Genomic DNA, 19,566 nt, shown 5'->3' on the forward strand with positions numbered 1-19,566 from the left:
GAGTGTGTGTGTGTGTGTGTGTGTGTGTGTGTGTGTGTGAGCGACTGGCCTGTCACTTGATATAATGTAATATTATACTTTTTGGTTGTGTTTGTGTGTCATGTGTATTAACTATTTCACAGGCACAAATTGTTGTTTGGATTTTTATTACATTACTGTTGCAATTGGGCAAATGAAAGTTTACAATAGTCTGCCTATGAAAGCCAGGCTGAAAACAGAAAAAAAACAACAACACGTAACTGACCATGATATTAGTGGCCCATTAGAGTTTATAAGTATTTCTAAATGGAGCAATTATGAATAGAAAATGTTCTAATGGCAATGACGTTCACATCTTTGTTTTCAGCATCATTATGGCATCTGATAAACGAAAGCAGAATGTTCCCAAACTCAAGGAGGACCATGCTTATCACTTATACACTTATAAAGTTGTAAAGAAAAAAAAATACATCAACTCTACCCATCGCACAGTGACTGACACAGGATAGACATATTACACTTATATGCATGTGTAAATATGCACACACATATACTTTCTCACACATGCAGACACACACACATACAGTTTCACATCCGGCACTTTTCTGATGTCTAGTTAATCTAATACATTAACAATAAAGAACTAGCTACAGTTGCCAAGCAGAGAAGGGAAAGACAGCTTCATTATTGGGGAGCGCAGCATGGCTGAATACACTGTCATGATTTCATGACATTTTAATCGACATCATTTCCCCCGCCAATGTCCTGTGTAAATCTCAGTACAAAGGGTCACAGGGATTTTTTTACTTAGACCATCAGATGCAATAGAATATTTAAGACATTGGCTTCTCTTGTGCTCTTATGGGTTTCACTATAATTTCATAATCTGTTTTCATTAGTGGTTGTTATGTAGGTCTGAAATACATTCTGAGCTTTGTTATCTATGGCCAATCATAAGTTGTGATCTCTGACGCCACGTTTTGGTGAAACGTATATGTACAGTGCAAAGAGACTACTGGTAAAATGCTTCTTTTTTTACATTTGTTTCTACATACATAATGTATCATTTCCAAATTGCATTTTTATGTAAGAAACATAGATGCACCATAACACAAAGCATCACTTACTTTATGTAAGAATACATTGTGCCATAACACCTGTTAGGACTATCTTACTTAACAGATTACATAAAGTAAATTTAAAAAAAGCTTTCAAGCAGAGTACAAGTGATTTCCTTGACATATATTCTCTATTTATAATTGAAAATATTACTAGAGATTTAAAATGAGATGTAAAACAGGCTAATGGATCAGGTGGGGAACGCTGAAAATGTTTGAAAATGAAACAATTGACTAACAATCTTAGGCGTAAGACCTGACCACAGTAAAAACATTAGTTTGATTCATTTTTTACTCTTTAACGGTACAGTGCATCTTCAGAGCTCAATAACATGAGACTCAGACGAAGCGATGCTGGAGTGGTCATGGAGCAGAACGCTGTCTGGTGACCCAGGCGTGGTTTGTCTAAAGGGTCTGGCAGATTCTGAACAGTGTCCTACATTTATACGAGAGGGAAGGGGATGACTGGGAGTTTACTACTGTTTCGCTATGTCGCCTTTCTTTAAAATAATCTGCCGCTGCCACGGTGCCAGCTTGGTTTCATCATAACCCAGCGTTCGTAGTCGCTCCAGTTCCGACTTCTCCTCGCTCTCCTTTTCCATTCGCCGCTGTTCCTCCTCTTTTCTGCAGGGACGAGGAGAAAAAAGAAAAGGAAAAGTAGGTACATTCACGTTTTTGATAAAATGCATCATGCACATTAAAGGGATAATCCACCCCAAAATGAACATTTTGTCATTAATCACTTACCCCCATGTCGTTCCAAACCCGTAAAAGCTCTGTTTGTCCTCAGAACACAATTTAAGATATTTTGGATGTATCATCCGCGCCACAAGGATGTGCTGTTTATACGTGTATTTAGCTTTGATTTGAAATAAAACAGTGCATCCTTGTGGCGTGGATGATGCATCCAAATTATCTTAAACTGTGTTCCGAAGACGAACAGAGTTTTCACGGGTTTGGAACGACATGGGGGTAAGTGCATACGCAGCATATAGTGATATGAAGTGACACAGAGGAGACTGTTGACAAAGGAATTATTGAATAAAGTCATTATTTTTGTTTTCTTCGCTTACAATAAGTGTTCCCGTTGCTTCATATAACCCAGACTGAACATCTGATGGCAAATGGAGTATTCTGACAACGACTTTCATACCTTTTATGGACCTTGACACTGTTTTTTACTTTGCAGTCTATGGGACAGTCACAGGCCTCCCGGTTTTCATCCAAAATATCTTAAATTGTGTTCTGAAGACAAACGAAGCTTTTACGAGTTTGGAATGACATGGGGGTAAGTGATTAATGACAAAATTTTCATTTTGGGGTGGAGTATCCCTTTAATACAGTCAAAATGTCAGAAATAGGAACTACTTCTACAACTATCACTAGTCAGTGTCTTACCTTTTCTGTTCCCTGTCCATCCAGGAGTGAATAAAAGAATTAGAGGATTACATGTATATGTATATGTTTAAATTTTTGTAAATTTGCCTACAAGATTAAAAAACACTACAATGGAAAATACAGTTTTACTTACGTTTTATCACTTTGGTTTTTATAATCCACACAAGACAATGAAAGTAAAAGACAGAAAATTTACAGATTTGCATGGAAGAAATGTCAGGCATACTAAAGGCAGTTCTAGCTATCTTAATCATTAGATCAGTTATGAATGATATAAATAAAGTTATTACTGATAATTGCAATATGAGTAATATTACTAGTGATATTACTATTACTGATATTTGAAACTGGCAAACTTTATTTTAAAGGTTATGTTCATTCTTCAAGATAAATAAATGTGCCACATATGTAATCAACTTTACCATAGTAGTAAAAACTAGAATGTATAGAAAACAGTAAAACTTGAGGTTGATGGTTGAATAAGGTTTACAAACAATAAACAGAAAAACACAGGGGACAGTAGAAGCAAACAGAAAGACAAAAACAAGAGCTCTGGCTTTAACTTACTTCTCTTCTTCCATCTTTTTCTTCATGATATCTCTCCTCCAGGCAGGCAACGAAGCCAAACGGGCTGCCTCTTCTTCAGCCTGACACACACACACACACACACACACACACACACACACACACACACACAGACAGAAGAAGAACAAATAGCTGTATGAGTCTGTAAATACAAACCACAAAAGACTCTAGTGCATACCAGTATGAAAGCATATCTTTAATTGTGGAATACTGGAAACACTGAAAAGCTGAATAACTGATGTACACATAATTTGTCTCCATTTAAAAATAATAATAATAATAATAATAATAATCTTATCACTGTATAAATAAACAGGATATCACTTCATAGGCCTACATGTGAAAAAGAGTTTCGATCATGAATGTTGCAGGCCATGATAAATGTGTACTGAACATATTCACAATAGCAAAGCCACTCTTACTATATTGCTTAAGTGCAGTTTTGGCCTGTTATATTTAGAATAAGACTAGACTAGAGGTGGACTCAAGTGCTCCAGCGCAAACATACTAACACCCAATCTTTGAACAATGTCACTGGGCCAAAGCACTTTAACATACTCCTAATATGTAGACAGTTTCTGCTCTCAGACAGGCAGTGTGTGCACACAGTGTGAAAAGCGATCTTCTTCCTCCATTAGATGTAACTATAGCCCAGCGGAGGAGGCGGCCTTCTTCTGCTTCTCATTTCCCCTCAGCGCGGATTGATTACCTCAACTGCTGCTGTGGTAACAGCCCGAGTATCTATGTAAACTAATCTGTGTCTTAATATTTCATTATTCCCCTGGGAATTATATGCCAAGAAAAAAAAAGAAAAAAAAAAAAAAAAAAAGAAAAAAAAAATCAATTGAGGAGGCTTAGGTAGATAAAGAAAGCATAATGAGTGCAGATAGGAATGATAAAAAAACACACTGATGGTTTATCTTGCCACATGAGAACCAGATTAAGCAATTAGGTGTTCTTCCATTAATGCTTCCATCAATAATGTAATATTGCAATGATGGCTTGCCTTCAGATTTTGACTGATAATTTAAAAAATGTAAATGACGTTCTGTATCAGCTCACACAAAGATATAATCTGTCCATAAAGAAGGCTTTACTGAATCTATAGAAGGAAAAGACAATCCATTGTTTTAGAGTTATTGAGTTGAAAGGTTTGTAAAAGTTACTAAAAATGTATCATATTAGACTCGGATTATCAATTTTAAAATATTTGAAAAGTAAATCAAGTATAGATCGCCATCAGTTTATGATGTTAATACTGTCTCCACACAGGAGAGGTCGCTAGGTTCCATTCGCTCCTTGTATTTATTTCAGACGTGCACTCTAATGCAAACATTCATTAGCAAACAATAAATGAAAAACTGCCCATGAAAACAATATTTTTCAGTCAAGATGGTAAACAGAATATCTTTTTAACAAGTTCAAGGGAATACCCATATGTTTGGATTATTTGGAAATCTGTATTTTTATTTAAATCGCCATTACACCACTGCTCACAAAAAACGGGGACGCCAGAGTTGCACTTGCCTCAAATTTCAAAGGTTAAATGCATTGTCAATGCATGACAGAAATGTTTGCATTAAACTAAAGTTATGTTCGTAGGGTTTCCGCGGGTCCTTAAAACGTCTTCAGTTTAATTGTTTAAATTTAAGGCCATGAAATGGTACAAAAAGTCTAAATTATAAGCGCTCTTTGGGGACGGAAAGACAAGAAATTATATATGGATTAATATGACGATTAAACTTAAAAAGGCACTGAATAAACTTAAGCGCTGCAGGTCAGCTTTGTGTACTGCGGTTACAGAGAAAACCACTTTATTCTGCAGCTCTGAAAGCGACACCTGCTGGCAGAGAACGAATGTGCTTTTTCAATAAACCCATCTGCTATTTTTGTTACATACTTTTAAATGTGAACCAGTGGCTTGACAAAAAGCTAATGCATTATAAAAATCTAAACTACTAAGATACTAAGATATATTTATGCTATTTAATATAATAATTGTTTTATAATAATTGTTTAAATTAATATAATAATTGATCATTTTGACTCATCCCTTTTCTTAAAAATTGAGTTTTCTTAAAAAGACTGAAATGTGAAGTGCAGTCAGTCTTATCTTTAAAATTCTTAAATTTGATTTTAAAAATCCTGCAGACACCCGTTATTTTATGGTACCATTTGAAATTACTATTTATTAGTATTATTATTATTTGAATAAGCCCTTTTGAACTGTCCTCTTAGGCTGTATTGAAAATGTTTTTTAGGCCACTAAAAAAACAAAACAAAAAAAAAACAAGACCTCTGTGCATTTGTTTGTTGCAAATTTACAGACAATGCAATGCAGATATTTACATTGGCTTTTTGGGATAATATTGCTGTCAACTGACAACAAAGTTTCCCTTCTGAATTAGCATAACTGCACAAGTTTTATAGTTAATAAAATCTTTAAAAACCAATTACATTAATTATACTTTAATTTCCTTCAATAAAAAAAAAAAAAAAAAAAAAAACTGAGTAAGACGGTGTAAAAGGTGTGTGGACGTGGATTAGTAATCTGGCCCCTTGGTATAAAGGAGAAATAAATGCTGGCCCTTGTCAAAGTTGCCCATGCCCGATCTATGCATAATAGAAAAATATTTTCATGAAAATTATATATTTCACCTAAAATAAAATGTTTACATAAAGAAAATGCAGCCTATTTTTGTACTATTATACACTACATTATATTTATGACTGTTTCCCCCAAAACTGTCTATAGATATTTTAGAGTTTATTATAATTCTTATTAGACTCTTACTAATGAATCCTACCTGGACACAATCATTGATTGATTGATTAATAAATAAATAAATAAATAAATAGTGTAAGGGTAAAAAATAAGCTTAATTTTCTTTATTCAGAATAAAATATTTCTTTTCATTTTGTTTGTGGAAATATGACCTGAAATATAGCTCTGTGAAATTAACCTATTTGGTCACGCTTCATTTTAAGGTTCAGTTCTCACTATTAAGTAACGATTAACTACAACGTTTGCCACAGTGAAGCAGAAAAAATGTTAACATGGTTATTATTTAATATCTGCAATTACATACTTTTCCACTTTAAATTCTTTTAATGCTTGTGGAGATGAACTCAGACTCAGACCTTCTTAAGGAAATGGCAGCTAAATGCCCTCAAGAACACAGCTTGAGCTTGACTCCAGAAATAGCTTTGATGCCATAGTTAACTCTCTAATTCTTATTTAACTCTTTAGCTAATTAAGTTCATGGAACTTAACTAAAGTTCATTATTTGTAGAGCAATAAATAATTGTACTAAGAAATACTTTTAAATGGAAACAGTGGCCTTTTTAAATATTTGTTCTTATAAAGGTGTTCACTCATTTTATTAATATTATAATAGGGAATCACAAATGAAATGAAAGTGTCCAATCATAAACTTTAGATTTATTTAATTTTGTAAATGTGTCTCAAAAAACGAACAAACCATCAAACTGTCACTTCAAACGTGGCTAGACAGAACAAAACTGTAACAGCTGAACAATATAAACGTCAATGTTGGGTGTAAAAAAAAACCTTATGAATACCAATGGTAATAAAAACCTTTGATAACTTCTTATCTGCTTTTTAAAAACAACATTGCCAAAAACAATTGGTAATAAAAGACAATCAAACTGAATGATAAACACAAGGTCAAGAATTCACATCTACAAGTGTGTCATTGTTGAATGAATAAAGGCATTTTGTTCAGAAACTAAGAGTTATGTGTTCTTAAGAACAATAAAAGGGAGCAAATTCCTTCTTTTCCTAAACAACAATTCTGATAATTTCCAAATAATTATGCAACATGCAGAATAAACCATTTAAAACAGATGATATAAAACATATTTTAGCTGAAATTTATGTCTGTGATACTCTCAATTGTAAGTTAAACAAATAAGAAAGAATAATAGTTAAAAGTTACAAAATTTGAATGGCTTTTAATAAATGAATCTGAAAGAATTCAATTAATGAACAAAATGCTAGTTTTAAAAATGGTCAGAATATTTTGTGCTTCATTGATGGATGATTTAAAGCCCTTCGAAAATATAGATATGACTGTTCAAATGAATCAACACACTTAAAGCCTGTGTTATTATTCGACTGTTTGAATCTTACACACTCAGTGAAAAGCTGATATTCTGCTAGAAAGACTGTAAACTTTCCATCACTTCACCTTGTGATATGTAGTGCTATGATTTCTATGCATTTATTGTTTTATCTGCATGATAGCAATTTACAAAATAAATACATATTACACAGCTTGCAGCTGTTTGTAGGCTTTTATTTGTCTCTGTGTATTTGTATCTCTAAAGCTTCTCTTGGCTATTAAACAAATAGATAAATATTTAATTAAAAATTATGCTATTAACTTGAATTCTAAAATGATTACAGCTCAACATTTGATTGCTTCTTCTGACATTTCCGACAGTGAACTGCCTCAAACTGCTTGCTGAACTGCTTAAAGCATCTCCTGATAATTGTGTTTCATTCTTCAAATAAGTTGACCTGATAAGTCAGATGTCAAACATCTCAGCCTCCTTCTCTTTCCAGAAGGCGAAGCTTCGATCAATGTATCTAATGATTTCCTCATTGCTAAACTCTTTAAGTTCGTAGATAAGCTTGATGGAGTCCTCATTGGGCTCCTCTTTAATATTTGCTGGGCCCTGTTCGTTTACAGTATTGATGCATGGGGCTTGTGTCTGGGGGCTTTCCGCTGTTGCGCTTGCTTGCAGTACTGTGTTTTCTGACTGTGCTGCATGTGGTAGTTGAACTTCAGGTCTACTCTTCTGTATTTCCGTATCATTTATAATAGTCTCAGCTGGGTTCTCAGAAGTGCCCTGCTGGGTGGCTGTTGCAGAGTCATCTGGGTGGTCATTAGGGACTTCTGGTGGTGAAACACTTGGAAGATCTACATCAGCTGGATCGTCTTGCGATATATTCACGGATGCCTGCAGAATCTCTGGAGGCAGAATGAGCTCAGCCGCTTCCAGTAGCCCACCGCCCTCCACAGAGTCACCGAAATACTTCATCTTGATATCTTCGAAGCCATCCGACCAGTCGCGTTTCCCGCTCTCAATGCTCTCCATGACCTCTCGGTGGAACTGGCGGATCACTTCCCACGGGTGACTGCCTAGTCTGTCAAACATCTCGTAGCAAAGCAAGTGGCGGAACTTCCGTTCAGTGCGCGACATGTTCATCTCCAGAAGTTGGAAGTAGCCTAGCATGAAAAGGTCAAGGGTTAGACTCTCATATTGAACCGGAGACCCATTAATGTGGGGAAGGAAGTGCTCAGGCCAGTAGATCATCTGAGCTCGACTGAGTCTGCGGATTTGTCGCGTGGGCACCTGGCTCATAATGGTCCTCCAGTGGCCAAGAAGATTTCCCACCACCTGTCTCTGTTTCATGAAATACAGCAGCTGGTCATCCTCCGTCTGCATGGTGCCGTCGGGCTTTGCCAGGTGGTGATAATACAGGGAATGGGAGTCGTTCTCCTCGACACTCAGAGTCTTCCCTCTTCCTGAGCACTTGTAGGCCTCAGTCATTGTGTACTTTCTCCAGTGCTCCAGGAACAGAAACACAATCCTCTCCTTGCGCATCTCGATGCACTCCTGGACGTAGCTCAGGTCCGTTTGCACTTCTAGACTGCGGGTGAGATGCTCTGAGGTTAGTGGATTCATAGGGTGCTCTGAGGTTAGTGGATTTATAGGGTGCTCTGAGGTTAGTGGATTTATAGGGTGCTCTGAGGTTAGTGGATTCATAGGCTGGTCATGATGCTCTGAGTCAGATGATCCAGGCCCAGTGTACGATGGTACAATGGTCTGTGTTATAGGTTCCTCATTCACCAAAGGTAAATTTAAATCTTGATCTATCGGTGACCCATCTCCGGCTTGCGGGAGGCTCTCACTTAAAAGGAACAGCAACTCGTCCTCCAGGATGGGCTCTGATGGGTAGCTGCATTCACTAACCGCCGGTAAGGACCTCGTCCGCTTGTATATTCGGTTTGTTTTGTCGCCCTCGTACTTTGGCTGGCTATAAATTTCGTAATTGGCTTTCAGGCTCTTCACAGACACGCCACACTGCTTAATCTCCTTCTCCACCTCCTCTCGGGTGGAGAATGATTGTGATCGGCCAATACTCCCAGAATTTGAGATCCCCGTCTGGCCTTTTCCACTCTTCAGGCCTTCGTATGTATATCCTTCATTGATCATTCCCAGAATATCGAACTCCTTCCCGCCCAAAGTGGCCAGCAGAATGGCCATGCTTTTGAGCAGCGTGGAGATCTTGCTGCACCAGACAGGCAAGTCTTCTGCTTGCCCATGAACCTGTTTGGGGTTGACAGAGAAGTGGTCTTGGTTCAAGGCTGCAGACACAGGTAGGAGTTGCTTCAACTCTTGCTCCAGCTGCTCCAGATCTTTCTCCACCTCTGTCACTTTGTGCATGACCTGGAGGTTCTCGATCTGCTTCTCAGTGCGGATGAGGTCGTCCTCTGTCATCAATTCTCCAAATGGACCCAGTATAGCATTGTGCACGTGTGAATAATGCCAGTCTTGGGCTTGATAGTATCCACTGGCAGCAAACTAAAGTAGGTTCAGAGGAGGATATAGAAGGGAACAAAAACAGAGGTGGGGTGCCCTTCAGCCCGTGGATCCGATGTGTTACATACACGCTTTTAAAACCTCTTCACCCCAAACGTTTCAAACTTTACATGAATTTAGTGGTGCGATGATACTGCCTTGTTTTGTCTGAGTTGACTTTACGTGCAAAAGAAGGTTCAGGGGAAAAAAAATGTACAGTAGCTTAGTCTGGCAAGACTGTTTCTCATGTACTGTATGAGTTTTTGCCAGGATCTATTAAATATGTGACCCTGGACCACAAAACCAGTCATAGGGTCAGAATTTTTTTCTGAATTGACAATCTAAATAGTTGAATAAATAACCTTTACATTGATGTATGGTTTGTTAGGATAGGATAATATTTGGCCGAGATACAACTATTTGAAAATCTGGAATCTGAGGGTGCAAAAAATTGTCCAAATTAAGTCCTTAGCAAAGCATTTTACTAATTAAAAATTAAGTTTTGATAAATTTACAGTAGGAAATATACAAAGTATCTTCATGGAACATGATCTTTACTTAATATCCTAATGATTTTTGGCATAAAAGAAAAATCGATAATTTTGACCCATACAATGTATTTTTGGCTATTGCTGCATATAAACTTATGTTATTTACGACTGGTTTTGTGGTCCAGGGTCACATATATTAAAAAATACTCTGGGTTGTTTTTAAACAATTGCCTATGGACACAATCAGTGACATGCTGTTGAATTTTACAAACACTTATTTCAATCCTCAGTTCGTAAAAAGGAGCAGGAACTATATTTTCAGTAAAACACTTTTTAAAATTTTTAAGATTTAAAAGCTCTTTTTTTTTCTTCTTTTTTTTTGTAAAAGCACTTGAATAAAGTTGCCTAAACTGTCCTTTTGAGTTGGGACTACTTGGAGTTACGAGTTACCACCAGCATAATATTTGTGAATAGAGTGTGCAAAACTCAGCTCCATGTAAATACATTTTGTTTATGCATGCAGCTGATATGTTATGTATCTTGCTGATATGCAGATATCAATCAAACTGAGGTTACATTTTTTGTCATGACACCACAATGTTAAAGATTTATGGCTATTATACTGAATCAATGTGATGCTGGCCACTTGTTTAGTCTTTCATTGTAAGTGTATTTAAAGTAAGTGTTGTATATTGTAAGTGTATTTACAGTATGTCCCCAATCAGTTTTTTCAAACTGAGCACGTGTCTAAATTTAATCCCTGTAATTCCACAGCCTGCCAGATGCTGTCCATATAGACATTCATTTGAAAAAGTTACCCAGAAGTTTCCTTTAAGTGTGAAATTCATGTGTACTTAATCAGGCAATTATATTTAGCTCATGTTTCCAAGGGACTTGACTATATGCACATGATCTAAAATAATAAATAAATAAATACTGAGAGCCTTTTAGGATGTTTACAAGATGTATGAAGGTTTAAGAAAAAAATAAATGGCTTAATGAGTAGAATGAGCAAGACGACCAACTGCACTTCATGCTGTAAGCTCCAGTTGCAGTGTGAAGGGGCTTTGCATCACACCACTGAATCCCCATGTAAAAACTTAGAGCTGTCGTGCACCATCGCCAGTAAGCCACATTCAACTAATACTTCCTTAGTAAATGTCAAAACCACTTAGTCTTGTCTTGAGATGGTCACAACAGCCCCAAATTAAACACTGCATCACTCAACACAGAGTAAAGGAAAAGCCAACCAAATGTCACACTGCAAAACACTCACTTGAAACCCCACACTATGAATCCCAGACCAAAACTGAAGATTGAGCTTTATTTTTGGCTTTAAGACGGAGACTTACCATAAGCTGAAAACCTTGTCTGAGCAGTAATATTAAACTCTTAAAGGACTAGTTTAGAAAAATCAGAGCCCGCCATTTGACTTTGCAATCAGGTACATGCCAGAGGGACACATTAATGTGTTCACAATAAATAAACATATATGTAAGAACAGAGTAGACAGCAAAAGGGATTCAATAATGCCATCTAAGGCAAGAATAAGTAACCTGGCCTATCTTACTGGTACAAGATGTCATGAAAAACAATGTTATTTGGACAATATATATACAAATACACTACTCTCACAATAATGTTTAGTCATTGACAAATAATATTTCACCCCAACACTAATTCTCCATCCTTGCATCTATTAACAACAAATTTCTAAGATTTGTGTGCTGACAATTCCTGCTAATCCGAAAACGTATTTATGAAATAATTCAGAGCTGCATAGATGTTTGCTCATTCACATGACACTGCTTTAGTTACCCTCAGATATTATACAATTTATCATTCATGGAGAAGTGAAAGATCACATGCATATTTTTTTGCAATTAGTAGCTCTTGCATAGGTTTTTTTTTTTTTTTATATATATTTTTTAAACAGAAAACTCACAAATCCCCATGCAGACACCCACTGCTCCACTATCCTCCATGTAGACAGATCAAACCTCAATTTCACAGCTATAATTAACATTTGAAATCATAAGCCTTTTTAAAATCTAAAGAGGTGACACTATAGCTCACACTACTAAAACTACAGGAGGATAGCGCTGATGTCAGAAGCTGAGAAAATGCACTCATTTCTATTTATTCATTGTAAAAGTTAAGTTGGTAAGAGTTAATTTTTATAAACATCACTGTATATAAACATTTTTTTTTAAAAACTGGGTATAACTATGAGACTGACTGGCTATGTTCATAAGGGAAAACTAGCTTAAATATGATTATTTTATATTTTAAATGACATATTACCATAAAGTATCAACTTTTAGAAGTCTTAAAATAGCTTACTTTAATTCATCACAACTGAAATGGAAGCTCAGTTATGGTGCATTGCATATATAAGACAATTTGCATATTGTACACAGAATACATCTGCTGCAGAAACTGTAGTATGTACAGTAGTATGTTAGTATGTTATTCCCAACATAGCAATTATTTAACATGCTTAAGGACCCCATGAAATGCCTTGACACAATTTTCTCTCCTGCATTGATAGATATCCTACTGAAACAGGATGTGTTTTTCCCTGGTTTAACATACCCCCCAAAAATCCACAGCTTGCACCATTGACAAAAGAATTAATAAATATACCAGCAACTCCCTTCGTAACCATTAAATGGTTGGGAAAGCACATATATGGAACAACTTTGCAACTATAGACTCACGGTAACACTTTAGTTTAGGGAACATAATCACTATTAACTAGTTGCTTATTACCATGCATATTACTAGCATACTGGCTGTTTATTAAAACTTATAAAGTACAAATTAATGCATGACCATATTTTAGATCCCATAACTATGGAAGCCTGTTTCTGCCACTAAAAAAGAAAGAAAAAAAATGAAGAGGGTAATTGCAGGACTGCAGGATTTGCTTCTTTCTAATCCTAGTCAGAGGCACATATCATTGTTTGGGAATGGGCATTTTCATTCTAGGAAGCATTTTATTGGACAAAAAAAAATTGTCATCAGATTTATTTTTTTTTTTTTACCAAATAATAAAGACTATTTTGTCGGCTCTTAGGCAAAGCTAACATATAAAAGACCTTAAAGGAAAAAATCACCCAAAAATGAAAATTTTGTCTTCATTTACTCACCAAATGTTGTTCCAAACCTGTATTAATTTCTTTCTTAAGTTGAATTTTGAAGAACCAAACAGTTGTTGGTCGCCATTGACTTTCATAGTAGGGAAAGAAATAGTATGGAAGTCAAGCCAACATTCTTCAAAATATCTTCTTTTGTTTTCATCATAAGATAGAAATGTTGACAGGTTTGGAATGATATGAGGGTGAGTTTATGATGGCAAAATTTTCATTTTTGGGTGAACTATTCCTTTAAATGCATAGACTCAAAGCCACAAAACTCCAATTTTGATTTGTGGGGTCTTTAAGTATTTTATGAAGCTTTAATAATGTTTACATTTAGGATAAGAGATGCACTGCCTCAGCTTATGCTTAAAACACCCAGCTGCTTCATCACTCACCTTTCTCTTGTTCTCTTCCTCTTCCTGCATCTTCACTTGTAGTTTCCTCACCATCACCTGTCTCTTCCACTCTGGGATGGCCCGGCCCTGCTCGTCATGTGTGGGCACCAGACTCTCTACGTCCACCACGCTGGACTTGCTCTGGACAGCAGGAGTATTTCCGTTGACAGCAGTTGTGAGCTTCTCGTTGCTCTGTGAGGTGGACAGGTTCTGGGGTGACCCTCCGCTGGTCGTGGGAGCGGGTGGAGCGGGTGGAGTAGGTGGAGTGGGTGGAGTGGGTGGGCAAGCAGGCGGTGGAGACTCTGGCTTTGCAGATTGGGTGTTGTTGGGCTGGGGTTTTGACAGAGGTTCTGGCGGCGATGATGGACGTTCCTCCTGAATGTCAAAACGATCAATCAGAATAGAATTTTCCAGACAAAAATATAGACATGGCTTGAATAAAAACACTCTTAAAAATAAAATGTTATCAATAGTTCTTTGTAGTATCTAATGATCTCATCTAAACAACTCTCATCTTATAAAGAACTGGGTTCACTTCTTGCAATGAGGATAATGATTTGTGCTGATCAACATTTTTTCTCTCCTTTATTTATACAGTACTTTATACAGTGCTGGTTGTTTCAAAGCAGCTTTACAGTGCTAAACAGTCAGATGAAATTAGTTCATTGTTGATTCAGTTTGGTTCAATAACTGTGTAAAGTCCATCAGTTATGGAGTGAGTTTAATTCATAGATAGATAGATAGATAGATAGATAGATAGATAGATAGATAGATAGATAGATAGATATATAGATAGATAGATAGATAGATAGATAGATAGATAGATCCCATTAATCACCATAAAATATAGGAAAAATTAGAAAATTAAATTTTGTTTGACTGTTTGACTTTTTTTTTTGACTGAGTTCATCGTACACTCTCAGAAAAAGGGTACAAAAGCAGTAAATGGGGTGGTACATTTTCAAAAGGTTTTCATTTAGCTACTAATATGTATACTATAGGTACAAATACATACCTTTAAGATACTAAAATGCATGCACGCCTTTATACTGTCCCACTGACAGCTATTGTACTTTTTTTCTGATTATGTAATCTATTTCTTGAAATTCTCAGCAAATTAAGGTAGCTAAAAAAGATTTGAATGCTTCTCTGTCATTTCCTCAATTAAGCAGCTTTAATAAATGTGTGCTATTGTGTTGCATCGCCCATATCTGAGTTACACAAGCCTCACACTAGTCTGCCTGAATTATCCTGGACAATGGATTTGGCGTCAGATCACGCAACTGCACTCTTATAATGATCCAAACTGCAACTTCATACCCTGAAACTAACTTTGTTCTGGATTATTTCATTATTTTTTGTGGCCATAGAAGTTACATTCATATTTTTGGTGGGAATACTGATCTATATTTGAATGTATCCATCTCTATAATGATAACTGGAAATAAATTATCGAATACAGAATTCCTCTCTCATGTACACTCTTGTCCATTGTTATCTATGTGCCATATCCAATTTGGCTTTTGTTTCTATGGATATAGCATTTCTAATGCAAACACTATTACATCACATCTCAGTCACACTCAAATGAGACATCAAAGGTTACAAGTAGACAACCGCTATAACTAATTTCATGAGACAAAGTACTTTTCATTTATGAGATTTACCATTAGGAATAAACATAACGCTCAAAACAAGCTCATAAGTAAAACATTACGATAATAAAAAAGTTCTTGACAGACTTCAGGAAATGCAGCCTCATATTGCAAGGCTCTCCAAGAAATGTTTTCACTTCATAGGTAAGAAGTAAATCAGTGAAAGTAAGGGAGCGTGACCTACATTGTTCCCCGCTGTGCCGCTGTTAGAGAAGACGGTCGTGTAGCCTTTACTCTGAGGTGTTGGCTTCAGTTTTGGCCCAGCTTTAATTTCGGCCAAAAGCTCAGAATTATCTCCAGTGGGGGACATCATGTTGAAGGATTTATTGCCTGTGATAAAGACAGAGGGAAATTGAGCCAGGATGGATGGATGCATGAAGAGTAAGAGAGAGAGAGACACACCGGACAAGCTTCTTCCTTAAATATTTAATTCAAAACCCCAGACGTCTAAACAAATGTCTAAGGCAGTCAGTAACTCGTGTGCTGCTACTAAATAGTTACCAATGAAATGAATCCACTCACTGAATGAACTATAACAAAAGGAAAAGACTCAGGTAAAGCTCAGTTTGAAGAAAAACGAACAAAGAAAAGATCAGGCCTTTGTTGAAGTTTCAACCATCAAAATGATTTTAAATCTACGACGCATTCGATTGTTCTGACCACTGCTATGTATAATATAATACGCATAATTCTTTACAGAAAATTTGGTGAATCTGACTGGAAGAACAACAGTGGCTGGCAAATGAGGACAAATGGGATTTTTTTGAGACTTATGATGAGAAAATATGGAACTTATTCTATTAAAGATTAACACAATCTACTTGACCAAATGTGGCCTCTGCTTCAGTCCCATAATACATTACAGTGCCAGGAAACAAAAGGTTGTTGTACCCAGAGGTCTTTCAACAATCTCTAAAAAATCCACACATTCATTTTTCTGCTTTAACATGATTTTATCCACTTTATATTTACAAATCTAACAATGTAAACAAATTAAATAAATAATTAAAAAACTACAACTTTTAAATAAAGGAGATAAATTACATTTATGTATATCCAGAATGTTTAATCCACCAGAAGAGCACAAAAGACTTTCTAAATATAAATAAATAGCTACAGGTAAAAAATAAAAACATAAAAACTGAGAAAAACATGAATTTAAAATGTATAACTACTCAAACTATTAACATAATTGATTTTCTTCTTCAACATATTAACTAAAAATAAATGACACATTATTGCTAAAGAAATAAGCAAATAAACGTACATCACCTGTTGTTTTTGATTTAAATCTCCAGAGTGTCTCGTAAAAGACGTGCTATTGTTTTGTCATAGCGGTGGTCATGAAAAAGTCTTCTCAGATTGAGAGAAGATCTAAAAGCTCTCCTCTCTTCCCGCAAGAACAAAAACCACTGCGTTCGCTCACCGCCGGTGGCTCATCACAGTTGGGGGAAGTCTGAACGGATCAGCGGTAATCAACTCTGACAGGAGATGGCTGCCAAATTGGAGCTGGATTTGAAGTCCACTCACTGACCTTACGTCCTCTCCTCACTCTAACTGACCCTCCTCCTGACTCAGCCGTCCTCCAGCTCTCCAGCCCACGGCCGGGTGAGTGGATTAACAGAGTCTCACATAAACGTGACAGAACGACAGGCCCGGAAAAAGGCCATTTCTGTTGATGTTCTGTTCAGAAGATGCTTATAAATCCATTCATATCCTACAAATGACCATGCAAAGACATTCCCCACTAAAAATAAATAAATAAATTAGTGCTGTCAAATGATTAATCATGATTAATCGTATCCAAAATAAAAGTTTTTGTTTACATAATATATGTGTGTGTGTATATTTATTATGTATATATAAATACACACTAATAGTATATATTTTGAAAATATTTACATGTAAATACTAGTGCTGTCAAACGATTAATCATGATTAATCGCATCCAAAATATATATATTTTTTTTACATAATATATATGTGTGTGTTCTGTAAATACACAAACATGCATGTATATTTAAGAAAAATATACTGTTTATATATTAAATACATCTATATAATATAATTTGTATGAATATAAATTTATACATGTAAATACATGTAAATATTTTCAAAATATATACTGTACGTGTGTTTCTTTACATATACATAATAAATATACACAGAACACACACACATATTATGCAAACAAAAACTTTTATTTTAGATGCGATTAATCATTTGACAGCACTAGTATTTACATGTATACATTTATATTCATATAAATTATATCATATATAAATATATTTAATATATAAACGTAACATTTTTCTTAAATATTTACATGCATGTGTTTGTATTTATATATACATAATAAATATACACAGTACACACACATATATTGTGTAAACAAAAACTTTTATTTTGGCGATTAATCGCGATTAATCATTTGACCGCACTAAAATAAATAAATAAATAAACCATACTAAGGTGGCCTCTTAGCTGGTTAAAACTGGTCTAGTCCTAATTAGCTTATAGAAAACCTCTTTAAAGCTAGCAAACAAGACCAGCTAAGAAAAAACTAATGAAAATAATAAATTGGAACTAGATATAAAATTGTTTACTTATACAATTGCAAAACTATATATCAACTTTTAAAGGGATATGTGTGCAAACTCTGCAGTATTTTGGAACAAATTAACTGTAACGTGGTAGAAACTAGTATATTAGACAGATCTGCATCTGCATTTATTGATTGAAAATACATTAAGAAATATTGTTACATATTTAAAATAACTTTTCTATTTAAAAATATTTTTAAAGACGGATTTCTGTGATCAAAGCTGAATTTTCAGCATCATTACTCGAGTCTTCAGTGTCACATGATCCTTCAGAAATCATTCTAATATGCGGATTTGCTGCTCAAGAAACATTATTATCAGTTCTGACATGGACAGGTTGTGTGACATGCTCTGATCCTCAAAAACCATTAGCAAAACAAGAAAATATGGCTCAGATTACAAATACACAATTTTTCAACTGTGTGGGCTCACTGAATGAGGTCCAATTAAAAAAAACAAAAAAAAAACAATTGATTCAATTCAATTGATATTCACACATACATTAAAGTATTTAATCAATTAATATGTAGGCAAATATTGCTGGTAATTACTAATAGTGTAATATTGAGGCATATAAATGAAAATGATTGTATATCATTAATCCCTGTGTTCCTTTAGCCACTTCAGTGTAAATAAGCATAGAAAGAAAATAATCAAAAAGCTGTAAATATCAAAACATAATTTATGATATTTTTAGATACTTTGCCCCACATGAGTTAAAATAAATCATCATATAGCTTAATACAAACGTGTAATACATTACCTTCAACCTTGACTTTGCAAATCCTTATTCATGACCTGTAGCTAAATATCACTTCAATATAACTTAAACAAAGGCAATCAGAAGGACTTGTGCCTGCATATGAGCAGAAAAAAGAGGATCAGGGTGTTCACAATAGCTGTGCATAGCGAGGAATGATGTGGCGTAGGATGAAGGCGCTGCGTTGACAGCAGAGCAAGTCAATAAGGCCGCCCACTGTTTACACACCTTTAAACACATTTATTAAAACCTGACTCACTATATGCAGGCTAATGTCAAAACAGGGCACTTTAATAGATGAACTGCTTGTAAACTCAACAGTTTATTCCAAACTGTAAATGGTTTTAATTCCACATGGATTTTTATGAGGATGAGTCAACATGAAATCACAATTCACACCATATTTACTTAATCTTATTGTGCATGGCTCATCGGTGCATTGCATTAACTTTCATCGAAATATAATAGCTTTCTCTGTGTCTAAAACAACTTTCCTTATTTTCTGATGTCATCAATCCCTCTTAGTTGTCAACCAATCACCTGGCTTCATTTTGGTATGGCACACCCACTTTTTACAGTCATTTACAAAATAGAAAAGTTGTTGGGGGTAATGTGAGTTACGTAATGAGATTACTTTTTCAGGTAACTAGTAGTGTAACGCATTGCTTTTAAATTTACAAGAAAATATCTGAGGTAGTTTTTAAAAATTACTTTGTTTTCCCATTTATTCAGTGACTTCTCTCCTGTCCCATGTTGAGAGAAATCGGGAGTAAGGTGCAAAGTTTCTTCCTTCAGCCTGAGGCTCATTCATTTCACTTTTGATGTGA

The 19,566-nt window shown here is 35.4% G+C and overlaps 1 protein-coding gene across 6 annotated transcripts in view; it reads right to left on the reverse strand.

Moving 5' to 3' along the window:
- Positions 1-129: 129 nt before the first annotated feature.
- Positions 130-19,566, reverse strand: part of LOC122138291 (espin-like) — a 66,210-nt gene continuing 46,773 nt past the window's right edge. For 4 of the 6 annotated variants that reach the window (XM_042730329.1, XM_042730328.1, XM_042730330.1 and 1 more), the window contains 6 exons: positions 15,561-15,706; positions 13,722-14,096; positions 3,063-3,142; positions 2,629-2,637; positions 2,496-2,507; positions 130-1,721 (listed from right to left, as the gene is read on the reverse strand). In XM_042730329.1, the coding sequence (XP_042586263.1) occupies positions 1,574-1,721; positions 2,496-2,507; positions 2,629-2,637; positions 3,063-3,142; positions 13,722-14,096; positions 15,561-15,706 (770 nt within the window). In that variant the 3' untranslated portion in view covers positions 130-1,573. The remainder of the gene's footprint in view (positions 1,722-2,495; positions 2,508-2,628; positions 2,638-3,062; positions 3,143-13,721; positions 14,097-15,560; positions 15,707-19,566) is intronic. The other 2 variants (XM_042730333.1, XM_042730332.1) reach the window with 2 other exon arrangements.

This window comes from Cyprinus carpio, chromosome B8 (genome assembly GCF_018340385.1).
Source record: "Cyprinus carpio isolate SPL01 chromosome B8, ASM1834038v1, whole genome shotgun sequence".
In the NCBI taxonomy this organism is placed as follows: Eukaryota; Metazoa; Chordata; class Actinopteri; order Cypriniformes; family Cyprinidae; genus Cyprinus; species Cyprinus carpio.